General features: G+C 41.5%; 1 protein-coding gene across 1 annotated transcript in view; it reads right to left on the reverse strand.

Moving 5' to 3' along the window:
• The window catches only part of LOC126129951 (uncharacterized), a 146,016-nt gene extending 141,255 nt beyond the window's left edge, over window positions 1-4,761 (reverse strand). Inside the window, exons 1-4 of the mRNA XM_049915162.1 lie at window positions 4,757-4,761; window positions 4,561-4,631; window positions 4,374-4,459; window positions 4,180-4,284 (exon numbers count right to left, since the gene is read on the reverse strand). Coding sequence (XP_049771119.1) covers window positions 4,180-4,284; window positions 4,374-4,459; window positions 4,561-4,631; window positions 4,757-4,761 — 267 coding nt within the window. The remainder of the gene's footprint in view (window positions 1-4,179; window positions 4,285-4,373; window positions 4,460-4,560; window positions 4,632-4,756) is intronic.
• Window positions 4,762-24,482: the final 19,721 nt, after the last annotated feature.

Raw genomic sequence — 24,482 nt, forward strand, 5'->3', positions numbered from 1 at the left:
GCTCTCACAGACCTTATTAGCCAACTCCCCCGCCCATTTCTTCTTCTGGGGGACTTCAATGCTCATAATGTCTTACGGGGCTCTCCGAATACTTGCCCCAGGGGTCGCGTTCTGGAAAGCCTCATGATGTCTGAAGAACTGTGCATCCTCAACTCTGGTGCTCCCACTCATTTCTGTACTGCTTCTGGGTCGTCATCAGCTATTGACCTTTCCTTTTGCTCTCCAGCACTTGCGGATTCTTCTCTGTGGGAGGTTGCTGCTGACCTCCATTCTAGTGACCACTTCCCCCTTTGGATTCGCCTCCTGGATGAGGCTGTGGCATTACCAGTGCCGCTCCGGTGGCACCTCTCCAGAGCTGACTGGACACTTTTCAGCCAACTGGCTGTTTTGGAACACCGTGCCAGCGTCTACGAATGGGTCGACCATGTTACAGCCGTGATATCTCATGCTGCTGAATTGTCAATCCCACTGTCATCCGGTCATCCCAAGAGGTGTCGTGTCCCTTGGTGGACCACTGAGTGCCGCTCAGCCATCCGAGCCCGCCGTGCAGCTCTGCGCCGCTTCAAGTGCCGTCCCTCAGCTGACAATCTTGCGGCCTTTCGGGTGGCAAGGGCCAAGGCACGGTGAGTGATTAAAGAAAGCAAACGACAGTCATGGCAATCGTTCTTGAACTCCATCTCCCGCTCCACTAGTTCTACGAAAGTATGGGAAGCCATCAGGAGGATTTCCGGGAAACTCAGCCAACTACCTGTCATGACATTGCTGCATCAGGGATGTCTCCTTACAGCACTGAGAGACATTGCCCAGACACTGGCCAAGCATTTTGCAAAATCTACCGCTACTATTAACTGTGATCCAGATTTCTGCCGCTACCCCACTGCCATTGAGAGGGGTCCCTTGGACTTCCGGTCTCCAAATTCTGAGCCCTACAACTGCCCCTTCACAATGTGGGAACTGGATTTGGTGCTGTCTGTGGCTCATGATACTGCGCCTGGCCATGATCAAATCCGGTACAGCATGCTGCAGCACTTGTTGCTGCCATCCAAGGAAGTTCTCCTGAATTGTTTTAATATGATATGGTTATCTGGCAAGTTCCCTGACTCGTGGAGGGAGGCGATTTTGATTCCCCTCCTCAAACTGGGGAAGGACCGAACGCATCCCAGTAGTTATTGAAGTATTGCTTTGATGAGCTCTGTTGGGAAGACGTTGGAACACATGGTCAACCATTTCCTGGTTTGGCTGCTCGAGACCAGGCAGCTCCTTAGCCCCTCTCAGTGTAGCTTTCGGAGATGTCGTTCCACTATAGACAACTTGACCCTGCTTGAGGCGGCCATCCAGCAGGCCTTCCTACAAACCAGCATTGTCTAAGTGTATTCTTTGACATTAATAAGGCGTGTGACACTATTTGGCGCCACCATATCCTCAATCAACTCCATCAGTGGGGCTTTCGTGGCCGTCTCCCCATCTTCATTCGGTCCTTTCTTTCCCACCGCCTCTTTTGATATTGGGTTGGTAATGTGCTATCTGAGTTTTACGTGCAGGAGAATGGTGTTCCTCAGGGAAGCGTTTTAAGTGTCATCCTCTTTGCCGTCACCATTAACAGTATCACGTCCACTATCCGGAGTCCTGCCCATTGCTCCTTGTTTGTGGACGATTTTGCTGTTTTCTGTTCTTCCTCCAGTCTTGTCACTGCTAGTCGGCAGTTGCAGCTTACAATAAAGCGTTTAGAGGCATGGACTGCGAAGATGGGTTTTACCTTTTCTGCAGACAAATGTGTGTGTGTTCATTTTAATCATTCTCAACATCTTTTTACCTCCCCTGAATTGCGTCTGAGGGACACCATTCTTCCCTTTAGAGACACTGTGAGGTTCCTGGGCCTCACTTTTGATTCCAAGTTGTCGTGGTTGCCTCACCTTAAAGACCTCAAGGTGCGGGCCCTGAAGGCACTGAATATTTTGAAGTGTCTGAGCCATTGGTCCTGGGGAGCAGATTGGGTGCGTCTGCTGCAGTTTTATAGGGCTTTCGTCCGATCGCGTCTTGACTATGGTTGCACAGTGTATGGGTCAGCAAGGCCTTCGTATCTGAAGATTCTTGACGCAGTACACCATGAGGGTATCAGGCTGGCCACTGGTGTCTTCCATACCAGTCCCATCCCCAGCCTGTGTGCTGAGGCAGGGGAACCGCCGCTCGCCATCCGGCGGAAACTCCTCATGGTGCGACGGGTGTGTCAATTTCTTGCCTGTCCTACCTCCCCTGCGTACCCTACCATTGCCTGACCGCCTATGGAATGTCTCTTTTCCAGTCGTCCCAGGGCAACGGGACCATTTGGGATTCGTGCCAAGCATTTGCTCGAGTCCCTTGGTGTGGAGCGTGTGGCCCCCCCAACTCCAAGGTTTTACCCGCCTGCCTCCCTGGTTGCTCCAGAGGCCCAGCGTCCTTTTAGACTTGTCGGAGTACCGGAGGAGCTGCACTCCTGCATTTGTTTTTACCTCCTTATTTTACGATATTTTAGACCAGCATCCCAACCATGTACCAGTATTTACGGATGGCTCTAAAAAGGGGGACTCTGTAGGTTGTGCTGTTGTTTTCCCTGATCAAGTCATCAAGTTATGGCATCCTGCAGCGTTTACAGTCTTTGATGCCAAATTGTTTGCGATCTTGCAGGCACTGGAGCAGATGAGATGTGTTCCCAGTCTTGTTTCTCATCTGTTCTGACTCCCTGAGTGCCCTTCAGACCATGCAACACTTGTACCCAGCAGATACGGTCATCCACAAGATGCCCTACTCCACCTGAAAAGGCAGGGGAAGGAGGTTTCTTTCTGCTGGATGCCGGGGCACGTGGGTATTAGGGAAAACGAACTGGCAGATGTGGCTGCCAAAGATGCATGTTCCCTCCTTCGCATTGTTGAATGTGCCGTCCCCCTCCATGCTGTTACCTCCCTCCTGCATTTCTGTGTTATGCGTCAATGGGAAGAGGAGTGGCTGGCAATTGGCGAAAATAGGCTGCGTCTGGTCAAGACCACCACGCGGCCATGGCGTACATCCTACCAGTCATGCAGGCGGGATGAGGTTCTCCTCACTCGCCTCCGCATTGGGCACAGTCTCTTAACACATGGTTTTTTACTCCGGCAGGAGGACCCCCCAATCTGCAGTGCTTGTGGTGTCCAGATTACTGTCCGCCACATTTTACTTGACTGTCTTTTATTCTCTGACCAGAGGGCAGTGGTTTCTTTGCCACCGGATTTGCCCTCTATTTTGCAAGACGACGCAAGGACTGTGGTTAAGGTCTTACGGTTTTGTGTCCTGTCCAATTTGTTGCCTCGGATTTTAGGGAGAGGGTTTTAATGTGCTGCTGGGTGAATGGCTCACCCAGGTTTTAGGTAAGAGGTCCGCCAGTCACGATTACCTCCTTGTTTCCATTCGGTTTCTGTTCTCTTTTCCTTGTGTTTCCTTTCCTTTTTAGTGTGTTTCTTCTCCTCTTGTTTTGCCTCTGTATGTGAGGATTTGGAACTGTGTTAGGTCTGCGTCTTTTAGCCGTTCTCCTTGTTCGCTGTCCGTCTTAGTCCCTTCACCGCATGTGTTCCTGTTTATATGCGTTTGGGTGCTGATGACCACACTGTTTAGCATCCGTAAACCTCAAACACACACACACACACACACACACACAAGTAATATGTATTTTGTCTGGTTCAAAATTTATGTTTTCTTGATAATTGTGTAGTTGCAAATTTGGTTTTAAGCCTATATCGAAGATAATTTTCGATAAGCTGTAAAATCCATATTATATTTCTTGTCTACAGAACTTATAGGGTGTCTACAGACATTGTAAGTTGAAATATTGTGTGAACAGTTTGAATAGATTGTGAAGATGGACTACTAAGTTTTACTGAGTCTACTGATACCATATCCCTAATGTTATATACTCATGCTGAACACTTGCAAGAAAAACTGAGTTGCTCTTTCACTTGATGTATTACTTTCAATTGTAAGATGAGTGCAATAAATTCTGCAAACCCTTAAAATCCAGATATTTGTTTTAAAATATCCTGTATGTTTTAACCGTCTACCAATTAATGTCCAGAAATGTTAAATGTCTCTGAATAACTTTCTTTCAATTGGAACAAAATGTAGGCCATTGTTTACTCTATAGATTAAGATAAATACATTTGTTATACTTACTTTAATGTTGGTAATGTTGTCTTCAAGGTACCCTTCATCTAGCAAACTAGGATCATGAAAACGTGCAAAATTTTCCCAAAAATCAATAGCTTGTGATGCTTCCACCTGTAACCAGAGTATAAACATTACCAATCAGATGACTGTTTAATCTGCATATCTAATACAGTATATTGATTTTAACAAAATTAAATTACCTGAGAAACATTTCTTTCAGAGTTCCAAAATATCCAGACATACCCAGATTCTGTATTTCTGCAAACCTGACCAGGGATAACAATTCCTAACATGAAACAAAAACATAGTGTTAGTATCTTTCACCTAATGAAATACTTCTTTCCTCTTAGACTGACATCAATGCAACATATGATAACGCATACTCACCTGGCCACCACGGTTCGTTGTCTATTTTCGCCCACACCAGACAGAAATCCAGTTCTCGATAATTTTGCAGACTGTGACATTAAGAATGATATTTTTATAAGTTAGGCTGCTTGTTTTATAGGTCATGTTCATAATAACTTGATATGAAACATGTAATTTGACTAAAAGTTACACATATTTATTTCTTTAGACATACTTCATTTAGAAGTATGCAATACGATATGCATACACATACTTCTATTTATGGAATGTGAAACTCAGGTGACTCAGTAAATAGGTCAAGAGGGACTCAGTAGATGTACAATAGTATATAAGTGAAGAAAATTAATTAGTGGCAACACATTTTGAAGGTTTTAACCGCTATATCATACAAGAGCTGTGTGTGTGTGTGTGTGTGTGTGTGTGTGTGTGTGTGTGTGTGTGTGTGTTGGGGCTTATGGGCACTCAACATCGAGGTCATCAGTGCCCTGACACACATTAAAGGGAACGAAAGTGGACAGACCTAATAAAACTGAAACACACCCGCAAAGAAAGCAGGAAAAGAAGGAAAATACAACATAAGAAAGTAGAACGTAAGGAAAGGGAAAATGTAGCAACAAGAATGCCACAGTAAATTGTCATTGGCTGGGCACTTACATAAAATATGGGCGAGCTTGTCACACAGTGAGCAAAAGATCCTCTCCCTAAAATCTTTGTAAAAACATTTGACATGGCACAGAACTTTAAAACTTTAACCACATTCGTCCGAGTGTTGCCTAAAAGAGATGGCAGGTCCGCTGGCAAGTCAGCCGCAGCCCACTGGTCAGCAAATAAAAAGCAATCCAATAAAATGTGGCGCACAGTGACCTGGACGCCACAAGCACCACAAATTGGAGGGTCCTCCCGCCGGAGCAGGAAGCCATGCTTCATACGGCTGTGGCCTATCCGAAGCCAAGTGAGGATAACCTCGTCCCGTCGACGAGACTGAAAGGAAGTACACCACACACGCGTTGTGGGCTTGACTATACAGAGCTTATTGTCAGTCACTTCCAGCCACTCATCCTCCCACTGACGCATGACTCGTGAGCTCAACAGCGAACTGAGTGCGTGCTGGGGTATAGCACATTGAGCTACTTGTGGATTGAGACACGCCTCCTTGGCTACGAGATCTGCCCTTTCATTCCCAGCAATGCTGACATGTGCCGGAACCCAGCAAAAGCCCCCACCTTCCCCAATCGCTGTAGACGGAGGAGGGCATCCTGAATGGTCTGACTGTTTTATCTGCTGGATACAAACGTTACAAAGAGTGAAGGGCACTTAGTGAATTGGAACAGACAAGAAATTTAGGACAGGAATAATGTCTCATCTGCTCCAGTGCCCACAAGATCGCAGACAATTCTGCATCAAAGACAGTAAAAGTCTGAGGCAGTCGGACCTTGAGGACATGATACGGAAAAGCAACAGAGCAACCAACGGAATCCCCTTGTTTCGACCCATCTGTAAAAACAGCTACATAGTCGTGGTGCTCAGATAAAATGGCAGAAAATGCTGCATTAAAAATGGTGGCAGGAGTGCAATTTCTCTTGTACTGCAATAAATCTAAAATCACTCTGGGCCTCTTCAGTAACCAGGGTGCCAGGCAGTTAAAACCCAGGATTTGGCGTTGTACAGACTCCACACTGAGGGACTCTAGCACACATTGCACACAGATCCCAAACGGCAACGTAGCCCAGGGACGGTGGGAAAAAAGGCAGTCCAGAGGTGGATGAGCAACAAGATGGTGAGCAGGCGAGGTGGGAGCTGCAAGAAATATACAAGCCTGGCACACCAGCAGGAGCTGCCGCAAGATGGTAAGTGGCAGTTCCCCAGCCTCAGCACAGGGGCTGGGTATGGGACTGGTCCGATAAGCACCCGTGGCCAGTCTAATCCCGGCATGGTGGACAGCATCAAGGATCTGCATATAAGACGGCCTCGCTGACCCATACACTGTGCACCCATAGTCCAGCCGTGAACACACAAAAGCTCGATAAAACTGAAGGAGACACGCCCTGTCTGCTCCCCAAGACCTGTGGCTGAGGCTCTCCAGTTTTACTTCCCAGCCATGGTATGTGCTTATCCAGAGTGGTGTTACTTTGTGTAGGTACAGTAAGTAGTTCATTTACAGATTATTTATGTAAGGCAGGAAATAGAAGTAGCCACAAACCAGACTTTACGAAGTCATCTTTAACATCCCTGTGTTTAGTTTGATTCTCACTTACTTACTCTGTCTGTGAATCATACAGAACTTCCAGAAATAAGGAATACAGTGAAGGGTTGATCATATATACATGAATTCATGTACTAAACTGAAATGTAGCTGCCATTAATGTTAGGAATGTTCATTGTTCTTGCTGATGGCCAAATGACTGTAAACATACATCTGGCAGAAAAGCAACCACTTCGTCAGTTTTTTTTCCACACATCACATACATAGATACACACACACACCGGGATCTAGCAAAATTGGAAAAAAGTTATTTCTTCTCATGTGTCTATACTATCATTACCTCTGCTGTATTAATGATGTACCACAATTTAACTCATGGTCTACCACAATTTAACTGCATCTCAGCCATAGGCCTGGTATAACTGATTAACAGGATAGTGAACCATAATTTTTCTTGCTTTGTTGTGAATGACAAGATGCTGACTGAAAATACCATCAAGTGAATGATTTGTGCTATAGCAGAACAAAAAAATGAGATTTTAAGGTATATTGTGACTGAAGATACATAGCTCGCAACATATCTGGGAATAAACAAAAGTCACCAAAGGAAAAGAAACGGAGGATAGCATCAATAAAGCTTTAAATTCACATTTCCCTTACCAGTACACTTTGCACTTCCTTCCTCTTTCTGATCAGTGCAGTTATCAACTCTAATCAGTCCTATTAGTTTATTTGCTTAATTTACTCATGAGAGCCTCCTGTGTTGCTGGATTTAAGTTTTTTTGTTAATTATAAACAAAGTTGACAACTATAATAGGTTGTCACCATTGTCAACATAAATATTTTTTGTTCATTTTATCAAAAATATGTCTTATTGTCAGTATGATTTGAGTGGAAAACTGAATGCGAGCCTCATTTCTTCAGCTACTCAATCATGCAAACTTTCAGTTCCACAGCTAAATTGATTACTTTCAATAACGTTCAGTATTCAATTATCACTTTAATTTTTGTTGTACATAATCATACTTAGTTGCTGTGATAATAGTTGGTGAATTTCAGGAATACAGTATACATTGTCTAGAAAGAAAACATGGAAAATCAACAGTTAAAAATAATTCTAAATAAATTTCAACACATGCCAGGCCCATTAGTTCTGTTACATTGTGGTGAGATGGCACACAGTCCACGTTTATTCAGTTACATGGCACTCGCCTGTTACCCCACACTCAGCAAATGCATATCTGTGTGATAATGACTGAGGAAACTGCCGACCATATGCTTCTGCATCAAATACAGAGAGAGCCATTCACATGTGTTTACCATGTGGGTGTCATGCTCCAGTCTGAGGCTCAGATTTATGGTTTTTACCACATCTGTGAATAGGAAGTAATTCTGTATCCTGTATTATTACTAAACGTAGTGGTTTCTAGATAAGTAAGTTGCATTAAAAACATGTACCACTGACTGAATATGACTAAACGGACCTGCTCATGAACAGGGAGCATTTTCATTCTGTAGTTTCAGAGTTCATTGTTCTGCATCTACAACACTTGGCCTACTAGTGTTCTATGTTAACACTAAATGACATTAGATTAAGTCATAGTACAAATTATGATTATTTATTTATAATAGCTTAACACTTTCACAGCTATGGGCATACAGTATCCCATGCAGGTAGAGTGCCCAGCTGGTTACAGATGTACATGTACACCAAGCAGGTAGGACAGCCAGATGGCTACTGGCATTCACATATGCCTGGCAGGTCGAAAGGATGGACAGCTAAGGGCATTCATATAGACCAGGGCATAGGAGCAGGTAAACATGCACAATAGAAAGACGAATAGCTGTCATCCCTGTTTTAACATTCCTGCCACTGTCATTATCTGCTCTTCTTCATAATATTGGAAAGTGCTACTGATTTCACCGACAACTGATTCCTTTCTGCTTATGAGTCAGTCTAATAGATACAATTCGATTCCTTAACCTGCACAAGACAAATGACACAAACCGGGCGAATCACTTAAAACTTGCACCACAAATACTGTGGAAATGGAAAGTGATAATGATGTGGTTTTCACAGAATGGATTGTTTGTCAGGGGCTCATACTGTTAGCCAATGATACTTAGAAAACAATGCCTGTTGATGTTAACAGGCTCAGAGTGGGGTATATACACTCCTGGGAATTGAAATAAGAACACCGTGAATTCATCGTCCCAGGAAGGGGAAACTTTATTGACACATTCCTGGGGTCAGATACATCACATGATCACACTGACAGAACCACAGGCACATAGACACAGGCAACAGAGCATGCACAATGTCGGCACTAGTACAGTGTATATCCACCTTTCGCAGCAATGCAGGCTGCTATTCTCCCATGGAGACGATCTTAGAGATGCTGGATGTAGTCCTGTGGAACGGCTTGCCATGCCATTTCCACCTGGCGCCTCAGTTGGACCAGCGTTCGTGCTGGACGTGCAGACCGCGTGAGACGACGCTTCATCCAGTCCCAAACATGCTCAATGGGGGACAGATCCGGAGACCTTGCTGGCCAGGGTAGTTGACTTACACCTTCTAGAGCACATTGGGTGGCACGGGATACATGCGGACGTGCATTGTCCTGTTGGAACAGCAAGTTCCCTTGCCGGTCTAGGAATGGTAGAACGATGGGTTCGATGACGGTTTGGATGTACCGTGTACTATTCAGTGTCCCCTCGACGATCACCAGTGGTGTACGGCCAGTGTAGGAGATCGCTCCCCACACCATGATGCCGGGTGTTGGCCCTGTGTGCCTCGGTCGTATGCAGTCCCGATTGTGGTGCTCACCTGCATGGCGCCAAACACGCATACGACCATCATTGGCACCAAGGCAGAAGCGACTCTCATCGCTGAAGACGACACGTCTCCATTCGTCCCTCCATTCACGCCTGTCGCGACACCACTGGAGGCGGGCTGCACGATGTTGGGGCGTGAGCGGAAGACGGCCTAACGGTGTGCGGGACCGTAGCCCAGCTTCATGGAGATGGTTGCGAATGGTCCTCGCCGATACCCCAGGAGCAACAGTGTCCCTAATTTGCTGGGAAGTGGCGGTGCGGTCCCCTACAGCACTGCGTAGGATCCTACGGTCTTGGCGTGCATCCGTGCGTCGCTGCGGTCCGGTCCCAGGTCGACGGGCACGTGCACCTTCCACCGACCACTGTCGACAACATCGATGTACTGTGGAGACCTCACGCCCCACGTGTTGAGCAATTCGGCGGTACGTCCACCCGGCCTCCCGCATGCCCACTATACGCCCTCGCTCAAAGTCCGTCAACTGCACATACGGTTCACGTCCACGCTGTCGCGGCATGCTACCAGTGTTAAAGTCTGCGATGGAGCTCCGTATGCCACGGCAAACTGGCAGACACTGACGGCGGCGGTGCACAAATGCTGCGCAGCTAGCGCCATTCGACGGCCAACACCGCGGTTCCTGGTTTGTCCGCTGTGCCGTGCGTGTGATCATTGCTTGTACAGCCCTCTCGCAGTGTCCGGAGCAAGTATGGTGGGTCTGACACACCGGTGTCAATGTGTTCTTTTTTCCATTTCCAGGAGTGTATGTGTTGTGACTTGGCAAGACAGCCAAGCCACTATGATTGGTAGCCAAAAGGCACACGTTTAAGCTCACGCAGGCTGGCGTGAGGTCTGGAACAGGTAAAGTATACTAGCAAAAATAATACGTAGCTGCTGGAATACTTAACTTTAATCCATAATTGGTGAACATCAGTCTGACGGTACAGGCATCACAAGATAAATAGCAAATGATAATGGCGCCTTGCTAGGTCGTAGCAAATGACGTAGCTGAGGCTATGCTAACTATCGTCTCGGCAAATGAGAGCGTAATTTGCCAGTGAACCATCGCTAGCAAAGACGGCTGTACAACTGGGGCGAGTGCTAGGAAGTGTCTCTAGACCTGCCGTGTGGCGGCGCTCGGTCTGCAATCACTGACAGTGGCGACACGTGGGTCCGTCATATACTAGCGGACCGCGGACGATTTAAAGGCTACCACCTAGCAAGTGTGGTGTCTGGCGGTGACACCACAATATGAATGTCAGTGGAGTTTGTTACAGGATTCTAGTGCGAGTCATTTACAATATATATTTTGTAAAGTTCTCACACTGTTACTTGTGCAATACCTGTTGTACCACACACTAAACAACAACACAAATGAATTAATTAGCTACCTGGACTGTGACCCATAATGAGACAACCATCACAGGTTGTGTTCAAATTAACCACTGGCAGCAACAATACATACTTCCTGTCCGGTATGGAACAACTGCTGCACAAATGCTAGAATTTCAGTGGAGATGTGAGCACGCTGCAGTAATACATTGTTGCATATCATTGGGTATGGTTGATGTGTCCTTTTATCTTTCAGCATTTCCCACAAAAAAAAAAAAAATATTTACAGTCATCAAATCCAGGAACACGCTGGCCAAGGTACAGGTCATCTACATACAATCCACCAATTTGGGAGCAATTCATGAAGATGTGTTGTAGTACTTCGTGTTCTATGAACTGGACAGCTATCATGTTGATACCTCAAGTTTCTCATAGTCTGCAGAGGTACATCTTCTAGCCTTTGTAGAAGATGGTCTATTAGGAGGTTGCGATACTTTGGCGCATTCAGTATTTTGTCTATGAAAGACGTGCCTATGAGCTGTTGGTTGACTATCCCTCAACACACATGTACACTCCATGGTAGTTTATCTGGCCATGGTTTGTAAATGTGGCTTCATCGCTAAACAAGATACATGATGCATCTGGAATATCCTGTATTAATGCCCACATACAGAAGTTAACACAATTCTCATAATTCTTTCCTTGCAGCTCTCGAAGGAGAGAGATCTGACAGGCATGGAACCTATATCGATGGAGAACACATAGGACACTTGTCTGACACACGCCAATTCCTCGTGCAATTGTGCGAGAGATAATATGTGGATCAACTGCTACAGCAGCAAGATCACTAACTTGCCCGTCTTCTGTGGTCACCTTTTTCCTTCTGTTATGTTGTCCAAGTGTTTGACTACCACTTTTACGTAACTGGTTCAAGAAGTTAATAAATAATTGCTGGAATGGTTGACGTCTATTGAGATATTTTGCTGCATGTAACATTCAAGAATGAACTGCATTCTCTGTAACTCTCCATACACCATGAGCATGTCAGCTTTCTCTCCATTGGGAAATCCCATTGTCCACACATGGTCTATTGTTTGGAATGTAACACACTGACTAGCGAGACAGAATGCACTCCAGGAGCACACAAGCACATTTAAGCAAACATAACAACATTGTACATTGCAATGATGTAAACTGAATGGCACAAACAAGTGCCAGTGTGGAAACTTTTCAAAATATGGTATCTCATAAACAACTCGAACTAGAATCCTGCAACAAACTACCACTGACATTTTAATTTACCCTACTTTTTGTTTGTTGATGTCAGTAGGCATGATCCATTTAAAAAAGTATGTATTTGCACAAAAAATGCACTTCTTAAGTATTGTTACAGTCTACTTATCAGCAAAAAATATGAGCCCCTAACTACCAACCCATTCTGTGGAATCGCACATCAATAGTATTTTACACTTCCACAATATTTTTGGTGCAAGTTTTGGATGATTCACATTATGTAATCTGAAGGGTATGAGTAATCATAACAAACTGATGTATCAGTTGTTACAAATGGATAACAGTGCAGCAGATATGTGCAGTTTCTTAGCAGCACTCACTGCCATGCCGAGAAGGAGGCGGCACGCACAGTCAAGTAAATGTAGTTTGATTTCCTAATCGACAAAGTACACATGATACAAACATAAATAATCTGAAAGGAGATGAATTTCTCTCCAGAAAGTAAGTATTAGATGTTTCAAAAGGCAAACAGTGCAGCAAAATCTGTGCTGCTTCTCTCCAGCAACACTCATTGCAGTGCAGAACAGCAAACACACACACTGGCAAACAAATGCAATCTGATTCCCTAGTGTATTAAGTACACAGAATTCCAACATATATAAACTGAAAGGGTGTGAACTGTTCTACAGAATGTAATTAGTAGATGTTTCAAGAGGAGAACAGTTCACAAAATCTGTGCAGTTTCACTCAGCAACACTAACTGCCATGTGGAACAGCGGTTGGCGCACACTGGCAAACAAATACAATTTGATTTCCTAATCTGTAATATACTCATGATAGAAACATGAATACACTGAAGTGACAAAAGTCATGGGGTAGTGAAATGCACATATACAGATGGTGGTAGTATGGCATACTCAACATATAAAAGGGCACCACATTAGTAGAGCTGTTATTTTTACTCAGGTGATTCATGTGACAAGATTTCTGACATGATTATAGCCTTACAATGGGAATTAACAGGCTTTGAACATGGTATGGCAGTTTTGGAAATCATTATGGAATTTAATATTCCATGATCCACAGCATTAAGAGTGTGCTGAAAATACCATATTTCAGGCATTACCTCTCTACATGGACCAGGCAGTCACTGAGCGAGCTGGCACAGTGGTTAGCACACTGGGTTCACATTTGGGAGAACGACAGTTCAAACCCGCTTCTGGCTATCCTGATTTAGGTTTTCTGTGATTTCCCCAAATTGCTTCAGGCAATTGCTTGGATGGTTCCTTTGAAAGGACATGACCAACTTCCTTCCCCATCCTTCCCTTGCTGTTTGGTCCCTTCCCCCAAATTGACCAACCAACAAACAAACCAGGCAGTCACTCACAGCCTTCACTTAATGACCGTGAGCAGTGGCATTTGCATAGAGTTATCAGTGCTACCAAACAAGCAACACTACATGAAATAACTGCAGAAATCAATGTGGGACATACAATGAATGTATCTGTTAGGACAGTGTGGCAAAATCTGGCATTAACAGGCTATGGCAGCAGATAACAGATGTGACTGCCTTTGCTATACAGTATCACCTCTAGCACCTTTCCTACACTCATGACCATATTGGTTGCACCCTACTGGAAAACTGTAGCCTGGTCAGATGAGTCCCAATTTCAGTTTGTAAGAGTTGATGGTAGGGATTGAGGGTGGCACAGATCCCATGAAGCAAACTGGTGGTGACTCCATAATGGTGTGGACTTTGTTTACATGAGTAGACTGGGTCCTAGTTATGTTTGGCTACTTGGAGACCATTTGCAGCCATTCATGGACTTAATGTTCCCAAACAATTTGGAATTTTTATGGATGTCAGTGCACCATGTCACTTTGCCATAATTGTTAGTGACTGGTCTGAAGGACATTCTAAATAATTCTAGATAATTCAAGCGAATGATTTGGCCACCCAGATCACCTGACATGAATCCCATGACATGAATAGAGGGGCCAGTTCATGCACAAAATCCTACACTGCCAATACCTTCACAATTATGGATGGTTATAGAGACAGTATGGCTCAATATTTCTACAGGGAACTTTCATTGACTTGTTACTGAAGTATAACAGACAAAAGGAAGTCTGACATGATATTAGGAGGTATCCCATGACCTTCGTAACCTCAGCGTAATCTGAAAGGATAATCATTGTTCTACAAAATGTATGTACCAAGTCTTTCAAAAGGCAAACAATGCAGCAAAACATGTGCAGTTCCCAACAACACTCGCTGCTACATGGAACAGCAAACAGTGCGAACTGGCAAACATATGCAATTTGTTTTCCTAATTTACAAATTACACATGATACAAACATGCCACCTCAGTGTAATCTGAAAGGACATTCATTGTTCTACAAAATGTATGTACCAAGTCTTTCAAAAGGTGAACAGTGTAGCAAAATACTTGCAGTTCCCAACAACAATCACTGCTGCATGGAACAGCAAACTGTGTGGACTGGCAAACATATGTGATTTGGTATCCTACTTTACAAATTACACATGATACAAACATACATCATCTGAAACATCATGACTTCTCTTACAGAGATGATGTATCAGATTTTACAAAAGGAGAACACAGCAGAAAATTTTTAAGTTCCTCAGCACCACTCACCACCGTACAGGACAGAAGACTATCCAAGATTTGCGATTCTTTCTAGGAACTGCTCACTTTAAAACTACGTATCTTGAAATGGTTCGCCTGGCGTTAATGAAATTTTAATAGGTTATAAGAACATATTTACAGGTAATAGAAATCTGAAGTTACAGAATTTTTCAATAACAAATAAAAATGTTGTTATTTCTCTAAATAATTTTTATCAGACCAGAATAAACTTATAACAGAAAGCTTGGATTAGTTCTGAAAGTTTCTTTCATGGTTATCATAATCTATAACCACTGTGACCACACAGTGTGGTACTGATTTTAAAAAGAGTATTATTGAAGAGTGGTTCTCTTTAAGATGGAACAGCCGACTAGCCTACCGTCGCCATAGCCTGCAGGCTGAGTCAGCTGTTCACCAGCCAGACACACAATATGTTTGCCCCCATTAGCTGGCCAGATGTCAGGATGCTCGGCCCTACAAGCCGTGAAAGGGTTAATTACTACAATGATTTGTTTACATGATGAATTTCAAAGACACATTTAAGTTTTAGTACCATTAGCTGGGACATCGTGCATCTACGATCATTCAAACTGTGTCATGCCTCTCTCAATATTCACAGAATTATTCATGTCTCACATTTTATAATTTGAAGTATGTCAGAGGAATTAAAAAAAAACTGTTTCAACTAATCATTTTTTAAAAGAATGACCATCAATAATCCTGTGCATTATACTTCAAACAATATAATTATATCAATATTGAGAGAAGCCTAATACAGTGTGAGTGATATTAGATGCATGATGTCCCAGATAATAATACTAGAAACTAAATGTGTCCTCAAATTCATCATGACTGTCATAGAAATTAAACTATTGTAGATAAATAAAGAGTATACTACTGCTTAAACTGTTGTAGAAATTAAACTATTGTAGATAAATAAAAAGTATACTACTGCTTAACCTAATGGCATTCAGTGTTGGCATAAAACACCAATATCCTAATGTTATAGATCAAGAATAATGCACTCTTAAAGTATGGGATGAAAAGGCTATCTGCTCACAAGCAGGTCCCCTTAGCTAGAAACTAGGTTTTGATAAATAAACTGTTTTGGAAGTTAACTGACAACAGCATTTTTCTTACTGTAATAGTTTTAAACAGTCATAACACCAATATCCTAATGTTATAGATCAAGAATAATGCACTCTTAAAGTATGGGATGAAAAGGCTATCTGCTCACAAGCAGGTCCCCTTAGCTAGAAACTAGGTTTTGATAAATAAACTGTTTTGGAAGTTAACTGACAACAGCATTTTTCTTACTGTAATAGTTTTAAACAGTCATAACACTTAGAAAGCCCCTATGGGAAAAATAACTTCTTATTCAATTTCTGTATCATTTCATTCAGCCTCAAGAAAATACTGTCAATATTGAAGTCTGGCATGAGAAGTTAGAAAAACTGTGTCAAGTTACTGAAAAGAAATGGGAAAGAATGCTGTAGCAGAGAAACTGTTTATTGTGCTTGACTCCAAGCATGCAATGTATGTGGCACACAGGAGCTGCATGATGATGGATGAGCATAAAAGTTGTAATTACTACAGACTGTATTTATAGTGTTTTTGTGATACAGAAACAAAATTTCAGGGGTAGTGGAGAAGCACAAAAATATCTAAATCAGGTAAGGCACATTAGACCAAAACATTACTGGTCAAGAGGGAAGTTGCTCATGACTAACAGGAAGCACCAGTATTTTCCAGATTACCAATAAGACAATGCAATGACTTTCCCAACTTTTTCAGTTAATGCAAAATTTGATAAAAAATTCTACTGAAAGGAGAGACAGAGAGACAACATACCTTCTGCTGTATCTTGAACAAGCAACAAGACTGGATATTACATATGCTTCAAACAACTTAAGTCAGTACTGCAAAGGCTCACAGAACCAACACAAGCTCAGTGTCAAACAGGTTGTCAGGTTTCCTCAGGGAACCAAGGATGTGCAGCTATGTATTGCTAAAGAAGACTCCACAGAAATAACTGGATTTTGTGATGCGGATTGGGATAATGAACCTATAGATAGGATATCCTGTACTGGGTATGTTTTACTGTTACAGAAAGACAATACTGCATGAAATTTTGTGCAAGTAGTGAATTGCAGCATTTTCTATAGCAGAGACAGAATCATGGTGATGGCATCAGTAACTAAGGAAGCTCTGTGGTTTCAACAGTTACAAACTGAACTCAGTCAGCAAGGAAATAATGCACTCATTGTACATTGTGAAGGTCAAAGCACAACAAAGTTGGCATCCACAAACTGCTATCATCTAAGGCCAAAACACATCAATATCTGTCTGCACTTACTAATGGAAGATGTTATGAGGATAAAAATCAAATTTGTGTTCATTAAAAGGTGTGACATGGTGGCTGACAGTCTGACTATAGGAACAATGTATGACAAGCATCTGTATTGTGTTGATAAAATGGTTTTTGCATTCTGGTTGCAATGTTAGATATTAGAAAGCAAATTATTGTCTGCTCTCAAAGTCTCATGAAATTACAGAGTATGTATTGATACTCACTGACTGTGAGATTATGTTGTGTGTTGTATATAATGTTTGGTTTTAATAATGCTACATTTTCTGCCACAGCATTTATCAGTTAAGAGAAGGCTTTTTATCTACTGCAGTTAACTGCTTTAAATTTCCTTCAAGGAACAATGATCATGCTAGATACATGCAGGCAGACTGTACACACGTTTACCACACACTTCCAAGTACTGAAGCCCTGAGATCATTAAGATATCAGGTTGACTGATAAAATAAAAAATGAGGTTAGTCTCTGCAGTGTCAATGATGAAAGAAATAAGTAGAAAATAAGTTACCAGAAAAAGGACAGAATGATAGAACAACAGGAAATAACTTCTGTGGTGCTAGAGGGAACTATAGTGGACAAAAGCTGTAGAGGAAGAAGAGACTGGAATATATCCAACTAATAATCTAGAATGTTGGGCATAGGTATCACTCTGAGATAAAGAGTATTGCACAGGAGAGGAAGTTGGGGTGAACCACACCAAACCAGACAGAAGATTGGTGATGAAGTCATGCAAAAAAATTTGACACATCCATTCTAACATGGCTGGTATTATTTCAATGAGATTATAAGAAGTAGATGTTCTTGTTCTGGGTGTTCTTCACTACAAAGAAGTATTTACAAGACCCCCTAAAAAAGTGTTGTCAAATCAGATGAATAAGCTGGCCAAGGGAAAGGACCTCTTGCTATCCACCTTTCAGTATGTGTGGGAGACGAACATTAGGTAGAAATTTATACAAAATTAAGAATAATATGTTCTTGTGACTGTTAAGCATTTGTCCATCATAAAAATTATATGTGCAACTCCATATCCCCAAATGCTGATACGTAATTGGAGTAAGGTGTGTATATATACAATTAACAGAGATAATAAGCTATGTGCCTATTACATAAATGGTCACTATGAAAGTCTGTATATTAATATTTATTGATGACTTTTAGGACAATAGAACTGTTGTTTGCACTGGCCTATCTGCAACTAAATCAACTATTAGCTACCCCATCTTTAGTAAGGCTTTATCGCCGAAAAAATAAATAAGACTGTAACCAAGAATTGGTCACACTCTGGTGAAGTATGTAATGATTACATAAAATTTGAAGTTCAGAGTTAGTTTGACTGAACAAGCAAAATTGCTGTTTCAAAGAATGCTGTTGGTCACAAGTAATTAATCTAACACTCATTGAGAGTTGTTTGCTCAACAACTCAGTCACTTTCTTTAAGTCAAAATTCAGGTTGTTTTATTCAGTCCTTTTTCCACTGATTTTCACAATAAAAAGGAAATATGGTGCACTTTGAATATTTCATGAATGGAAACTTGTTTTGTGCAGCTTTCACTTCTCTTTAACACTGAACTCGTTTAGCTGATTGTATGATGCTGTATTGCAATCTAGTCAATATGTAAATGAGGAGAGCATCAAAAAATAGTCTTATGTTCCAAACTCAGTGACCTTCACAAAAGAATGGTATGTCTTGGAACTTGTAGTAGTAGTAGTAGTAGTAGTAGTAGTAGTAATTTGGGTTGTTTCATCTTGCAGAAGAATGCTGCATATTACTCACCAACAACCAGCTATAACTAACATTAGTTTTCTTAAATTATTTGCAAGAGGTACTGGGTATGCTTTACATATCCTTTTCAACATCCTAGGTATAGTTATCCTTATTTTTATTCACATTCACAATTAGTAATTTTTCATCATGTAATGTTTTTCCTCCGTGTAACAACCAGTTTGAGCTTTCTGCAGCATTTAGTCTGAAACTTCCTTATGAGAGATGCTGAGAACAAGTAGAGAGAGTAGGAGTCTCAAAATATGTGTACTCTGTCATGCCTAGTAAAATATCAATGTATGTGGTTGACAGCATGCAAACAATTTCTACTACTATGAATCTCCAGGAACAAATAACATGTTTGTAACTTACTGCCTCAGTTTTTCAGACTGACAAATGTGAAAGCACGAAGAACATAGTGATAGCTAATAGTGAGATGGAAGTGAAAAGTGTAACATTAGTTTTGGCATTATCAGAAAATGTGCTTGCAAATATGTCCATATAAAAGAGCAACGTAGAATAAAATCCTTGTGAGCCAAGACCTGTAAGTAATTATATGCCAGTTTGTATGAATTAATTAACTTTTTTTTAAATATTAGCTGTACCCTACTGTTGTATTAAGCTCACATGTTCAATGTAATTGTAAAATGAAATGTGGGTGAATAAAATGATTATAATTAATCCGGTAATGCAGCAACTATCAATATCCAGTGGTATTACACTAGATGTTTGCATCCATTATTAATTTGTCTTTAAGAATGGTAGCTGTTTCCTAAAACCACTGCCACAGCAAGGACACAGCTCAGCAATGAGAACAGCAAATCAGCACTAAACTTACATAAGCCAGTATAAAATAATAGTTGGATCCCTGCAACCTGTAGGATCTGTCTTCACCATTGCCATTAGACACTACCAGCCAACCCTCTACTTCATGCAAGTTCATAAGCAGCTCACCCAGTTTATTTCAGAAACATGGATTACTTCAGTTGTGGTTGCCCTCAACAGGTAACTATTTCTACTTCATCTACAGTGATCACTTACAACAGTATTTGTAATATAAATAGTGTTCATTATATTTGACAAGACTGTGTACTGAGTTAGGACTTGCACCCAAGGCCTTGCCTTTTTGAGCAAGGCCTTGCCTTTTTGAGCAATAAGTTCTCAACTATGCTGTTTAAACAAGGCCTCATGAACTTCCCCACCTTTCCTTCCAACCTCTTACAAAAACTTGGCTTCCCGGTGAAGCTGTGAGAGTAGCATATCTGGGAGAAAGGATACAGCAAGGAGCTTGAAAGTACAGGGTGAAACCTGAGGTCTGCTTAGATGGCACAATTCTTACCACACTGCCCACAAAATCCAAGGATGTAGATCTGACTTATAGTCTGGCACATAATTTTAACTTGCAACATATAATTATCAAAAGAAAACACTCTATCTTGTGTAAGAGATTAACTCTCAATATATGGTCTATTTCCAATTGTTCCTCTTTTTTCTTCTTATATCAAGGCCACATGGGCTTTTAATTTACTGCAAATTCATCTGTCATATTGATAACATCCTTCAGCCTTTGCAACAATCAAATAATCCATTAATAATGCAAGTGTAAGTCCAGAATGGAGATTTATTTTACTCTGTGTGTTATTTACTACAGCCCTTACATGAATAAGCAGAATCCTGTAGCACATACATGTGAAGAATGGTCATAAAATTTTCTCTTCACATATTCAACGCATAGATTAATACATTTCTCCCACAGACAGATTATCTGAGAAACACCCTGATCAATATATTCCTCAGTTTTGATTACTAAAGAACTGCTCCCCCATCTTCTGTCACTTCAGAGCTGTCCTGGGAATGCTGTCATATTATTAGCTGCCTCTTCATGCAAGGGAAGAAGAGATAATCACAGATTGTCAGGTTGTGTGGAGATTGCTGGTGAGTCAAAATTTCACATCCAAAAACAAACATATACTTCACTTTCTTTTGTGAATAATGTGCTGGCATGTTGTCAAACAGCAGACAAACTCACTGTACTCATTCTCATGACATTTTGGTTGATACCCTCCTGTAATCTCTCCAGGAGCTGCTTGTAATATTTTTTCTGTAATTGTCTACCCATTACAAATATAAACCATTAACTGTACACCATAGCAAACCCAAAAATACATTTAACTTGACATTCCCTGATGATGTCAGTGTTTTGAATTTCTTAATTGCTCTAATGTTTGGCCTCAGGGTCACAATAGTAGTCTATGGTAATTAGATGCTCAAATGTATTATAGGAATCAAGCTGTTAATGATTTGCCTGCTCTTTCAGTCATTTTTGCTTACACATGCGTAAGCACATTACTCATCAAGCAAAAGTCAGTGGACATAGTCACTTCCTGGTTCCACATGGCAAATGTGGTGAATATATTGATCAGGGTGTTTCTCAGATAATCTGTCTGTGGGAGAAATGTATTAATCTGTGTGATGAATATGTGAAGAGAAAATGGTAATAAATCTATTCTGGCAAGGTTAGCATTCAGTGATCTCATTTGAAGATGGCAGCCAGAGAGGCCCCAGAAATACTGCTTTTAAATGATTGCTTGATCAGGCTGCAGATATGAGAAAAATATCATCAGTTAATACGCTGGGAAAGTTGACATAGTCAGACCGTGTTATTCCTTCACTGAATGACACCAAAACAGAAAATCCCACCCAATTTAGAAGATGGAAGCTAGAGCAGGGATTTGTATCCTGTTATAGAAAGGAAAAAAGGCTGAGGAAATTCATTATGATGAGTTGGTTGAAGGCAACTGCAGTGTCATATTTTGTGGACTTAAGCACCCCAGCAGTGAAAACTGGCAAAAAATGATGAATCACTATCGCATATAACTGTCAATATATTCTGCCACCCAAGTTAATGGGCATTGCTTTTTAGTGTCAGATAAAACTTATCTCTTATCTCTGGAAGACAACATTATAAACAGAAATAAGGGTTACCCTTTAAGAAAGATTTGGAGCCTGATTTTATCTGACATTAAAAAACAGTGGTCATTGATTCGGCTGACAGAATATACTAACAGTGATATGTGATAATGATTCATCGTTTTTGTCAAGCTTTCACCACTGGGATGCTGTACATACACTTTTGCTAGGGACAGTAGTGATGATTTCTGGCACACATGCTGTTGCCCTTCTGCAGCATACCAAAGGGCAACCATTCACATTATAAATCAGTTATGGCAAGACCGTACTTGCTAAGGCTCTATACTCAAACCAGCTTTTTGGTCGCTGGTTGAAGCTTCCATATACTGTAGATTTAATGTACAAAGTATAATAACAGAGGAACATCAATAAAGGAAACTAATAAATCTTGTGACAATAATTATTGTCCAGGACTTACCTTCAGTAGGTAAAACACACGCACACACACACACACACACACACACACACAATAAAACATAGGGGTGAGAGACTCCTAACTACCAGAACTGATAGTCCATTCCTTTACTTTTACAGTGTCTGTTGGCAGTACTACACCTTTTGACTACTGAAGTTAAGTACTGGCTAGCAATTCTGTTTCATAATTTATTAAACAATAACAACTTTCTTGGCTCTCAGAAAATAGGACATATTTTGATTTTTTAAATGTTAACTAATGGTTAATAAGACTCACATTTGTATAGCATGCCAAAAAAAGTAAATTGAAGAACCAGATATTTGAGTTATTTACTTTCCATTTACCAAGTTTTCTACAGCATGCCATTTTGAATGTATATCTTACATGTCAAATGTGGGACTGGAATGTGTAAATTGTCAGAAAGTCAAGTAGAGTACTACAATGAGGTCATGAGAAACCTCCTACTATTGTGTGTGACTTCCATTTGCATGGCACAGTGCAGCAACTCGACATGGCATGGGCTCGACAAGTCGTTGGAAATCCCCTGCAGAAATATTGAGGCATGCTGTCTCTTTAGCTATCCATAACTGTGAAAGTGCTTCCAGTGCAGGTTTTGTGCTTGAACTGACCTCTTGTTTATGTCCTATAAATGTTTGATGGGACTTATGTCGGGTGATCTGGGTGACCAAATCATTTGTTCAAACTGTCCAGAAAGTTCTCCAAACAAATTGTGAAGACTTGTGGGTTGGTGACATGGTGCACTGTCATCCATAAAAATTCCATCACTTTTTTCGAACATGAAGTCCATGAATGGCTGTAAGTGGTCTCTGCATAGCTGTATGTCAATGACTGATTCAGTTGGACCAAAGGTGCCAATCCATTCCATGTAAACACAGCCCACACTGTTATGGAGCCACCACCAGCTACACAGTACCTTGTTGACAACTTGGATTTATGGCTTCATGGAGTATGTGCCACACGCAAACCCTACCATCAGCTCTTACCAACTGAAATTGGGACTGGTCTGACCAGATCATGGTTATAAAGTCATCTGGGGTCCAGTTGATATGGTTATGAGCCCAGGAAATGCACTGCAAGCAATGTTGTGCCGTTAACAAAGACACTCGTCTTGGTTGTCTGCTGCCATAGCCAATTTACGCCAAATTTTCAGCACTGTCCTAAAGAATACATTGGTCATACATCTCACATTGATTTCTGTAGTTATTTCATGCAGTATTGCTTGGCTGTTAGCACTGCCAACTCAATACAAACACTGCTGCTCTTGGTCATTAAGTGAAGGCCACCAGCCACTGCATTGTCTGTGGTGAGCCATGATGCCTGAAATTTGGTATTCTCAGCACTCTTGACACTGTGTATCTTGAAACATTCAATTCCCTAACATTTTATGAAATGGAATGTCTCATGCAGCTAGCTCCAACCACCATTCTGTGTTCAAAGTTTGTCAGTTTCCATCATGTAGCTATAATCACGTTTGAAACCTTTCCACATGAATCACCTGAGTACAAATGCACGACCCTTTTATACCTTGTAAGCACAATACAACTGTCATCTGTATACGAGCACATCACTGTCCCATGATTTCGTCACCTCAGTGAGTGTTGTTTATGCTTTATTGGTGATTATGTGATAAAAGGAAGAAAATAAAATCCAGTGCTGGCACAAAGCTTACTCTTTTCAAATAGCACCAAGGAGGCTGCTAAGTTTAAAATACTCTCCCCAAAAAATGAATCATCATTGACAGTGTCATGACATTGGAGCCTAATCTCAGAATCTAAAACTACTCCACTCTCTTCCACCTTTCAGTCACAATGTTCAAGTAAAAAGCTTCTTCCATAACCAGGAATCAATCTTACATTTTGTGAGTGAGCACCTTGGTGCGAGCACGAATTTGTGATCTTTACTGCATTGGAAGTTAGGTCTTCCACTGAATAACAATAATTAAAATTCCTGGATGGAACAATATGTAAAATAAGGTACAGGCAAGCACTCATCAATAGCAGGTTGATGCATGGAGCCGAATCCACTTAACAGAAAATGGCATTCCTGCTAACAAGCAATAGTTCTTCTTTCAGCTAAAGTACATACATTCACATGCAGTGTGAATCTGTGTACTCCAGCTTGACTTCCCCTTATTTCAGCCAATGAATGTTACTAA

This window comes from Schistocerca cancellata, chromosome 1 (genome assembly GCF_023864275.1).
Source record: "Schistocerca cancellata isolate TAMUIC-IGC-003103 chromosome 1, iqSchCanc2.1, whole genome shotgun sequence".
Classification (NCBI taxonomy): Eukaryota; Metazoa; Arthropoda; class Insecta; order Orthoptera; family Acrididae; genus Schistocerca; species Schistocerca cancellata.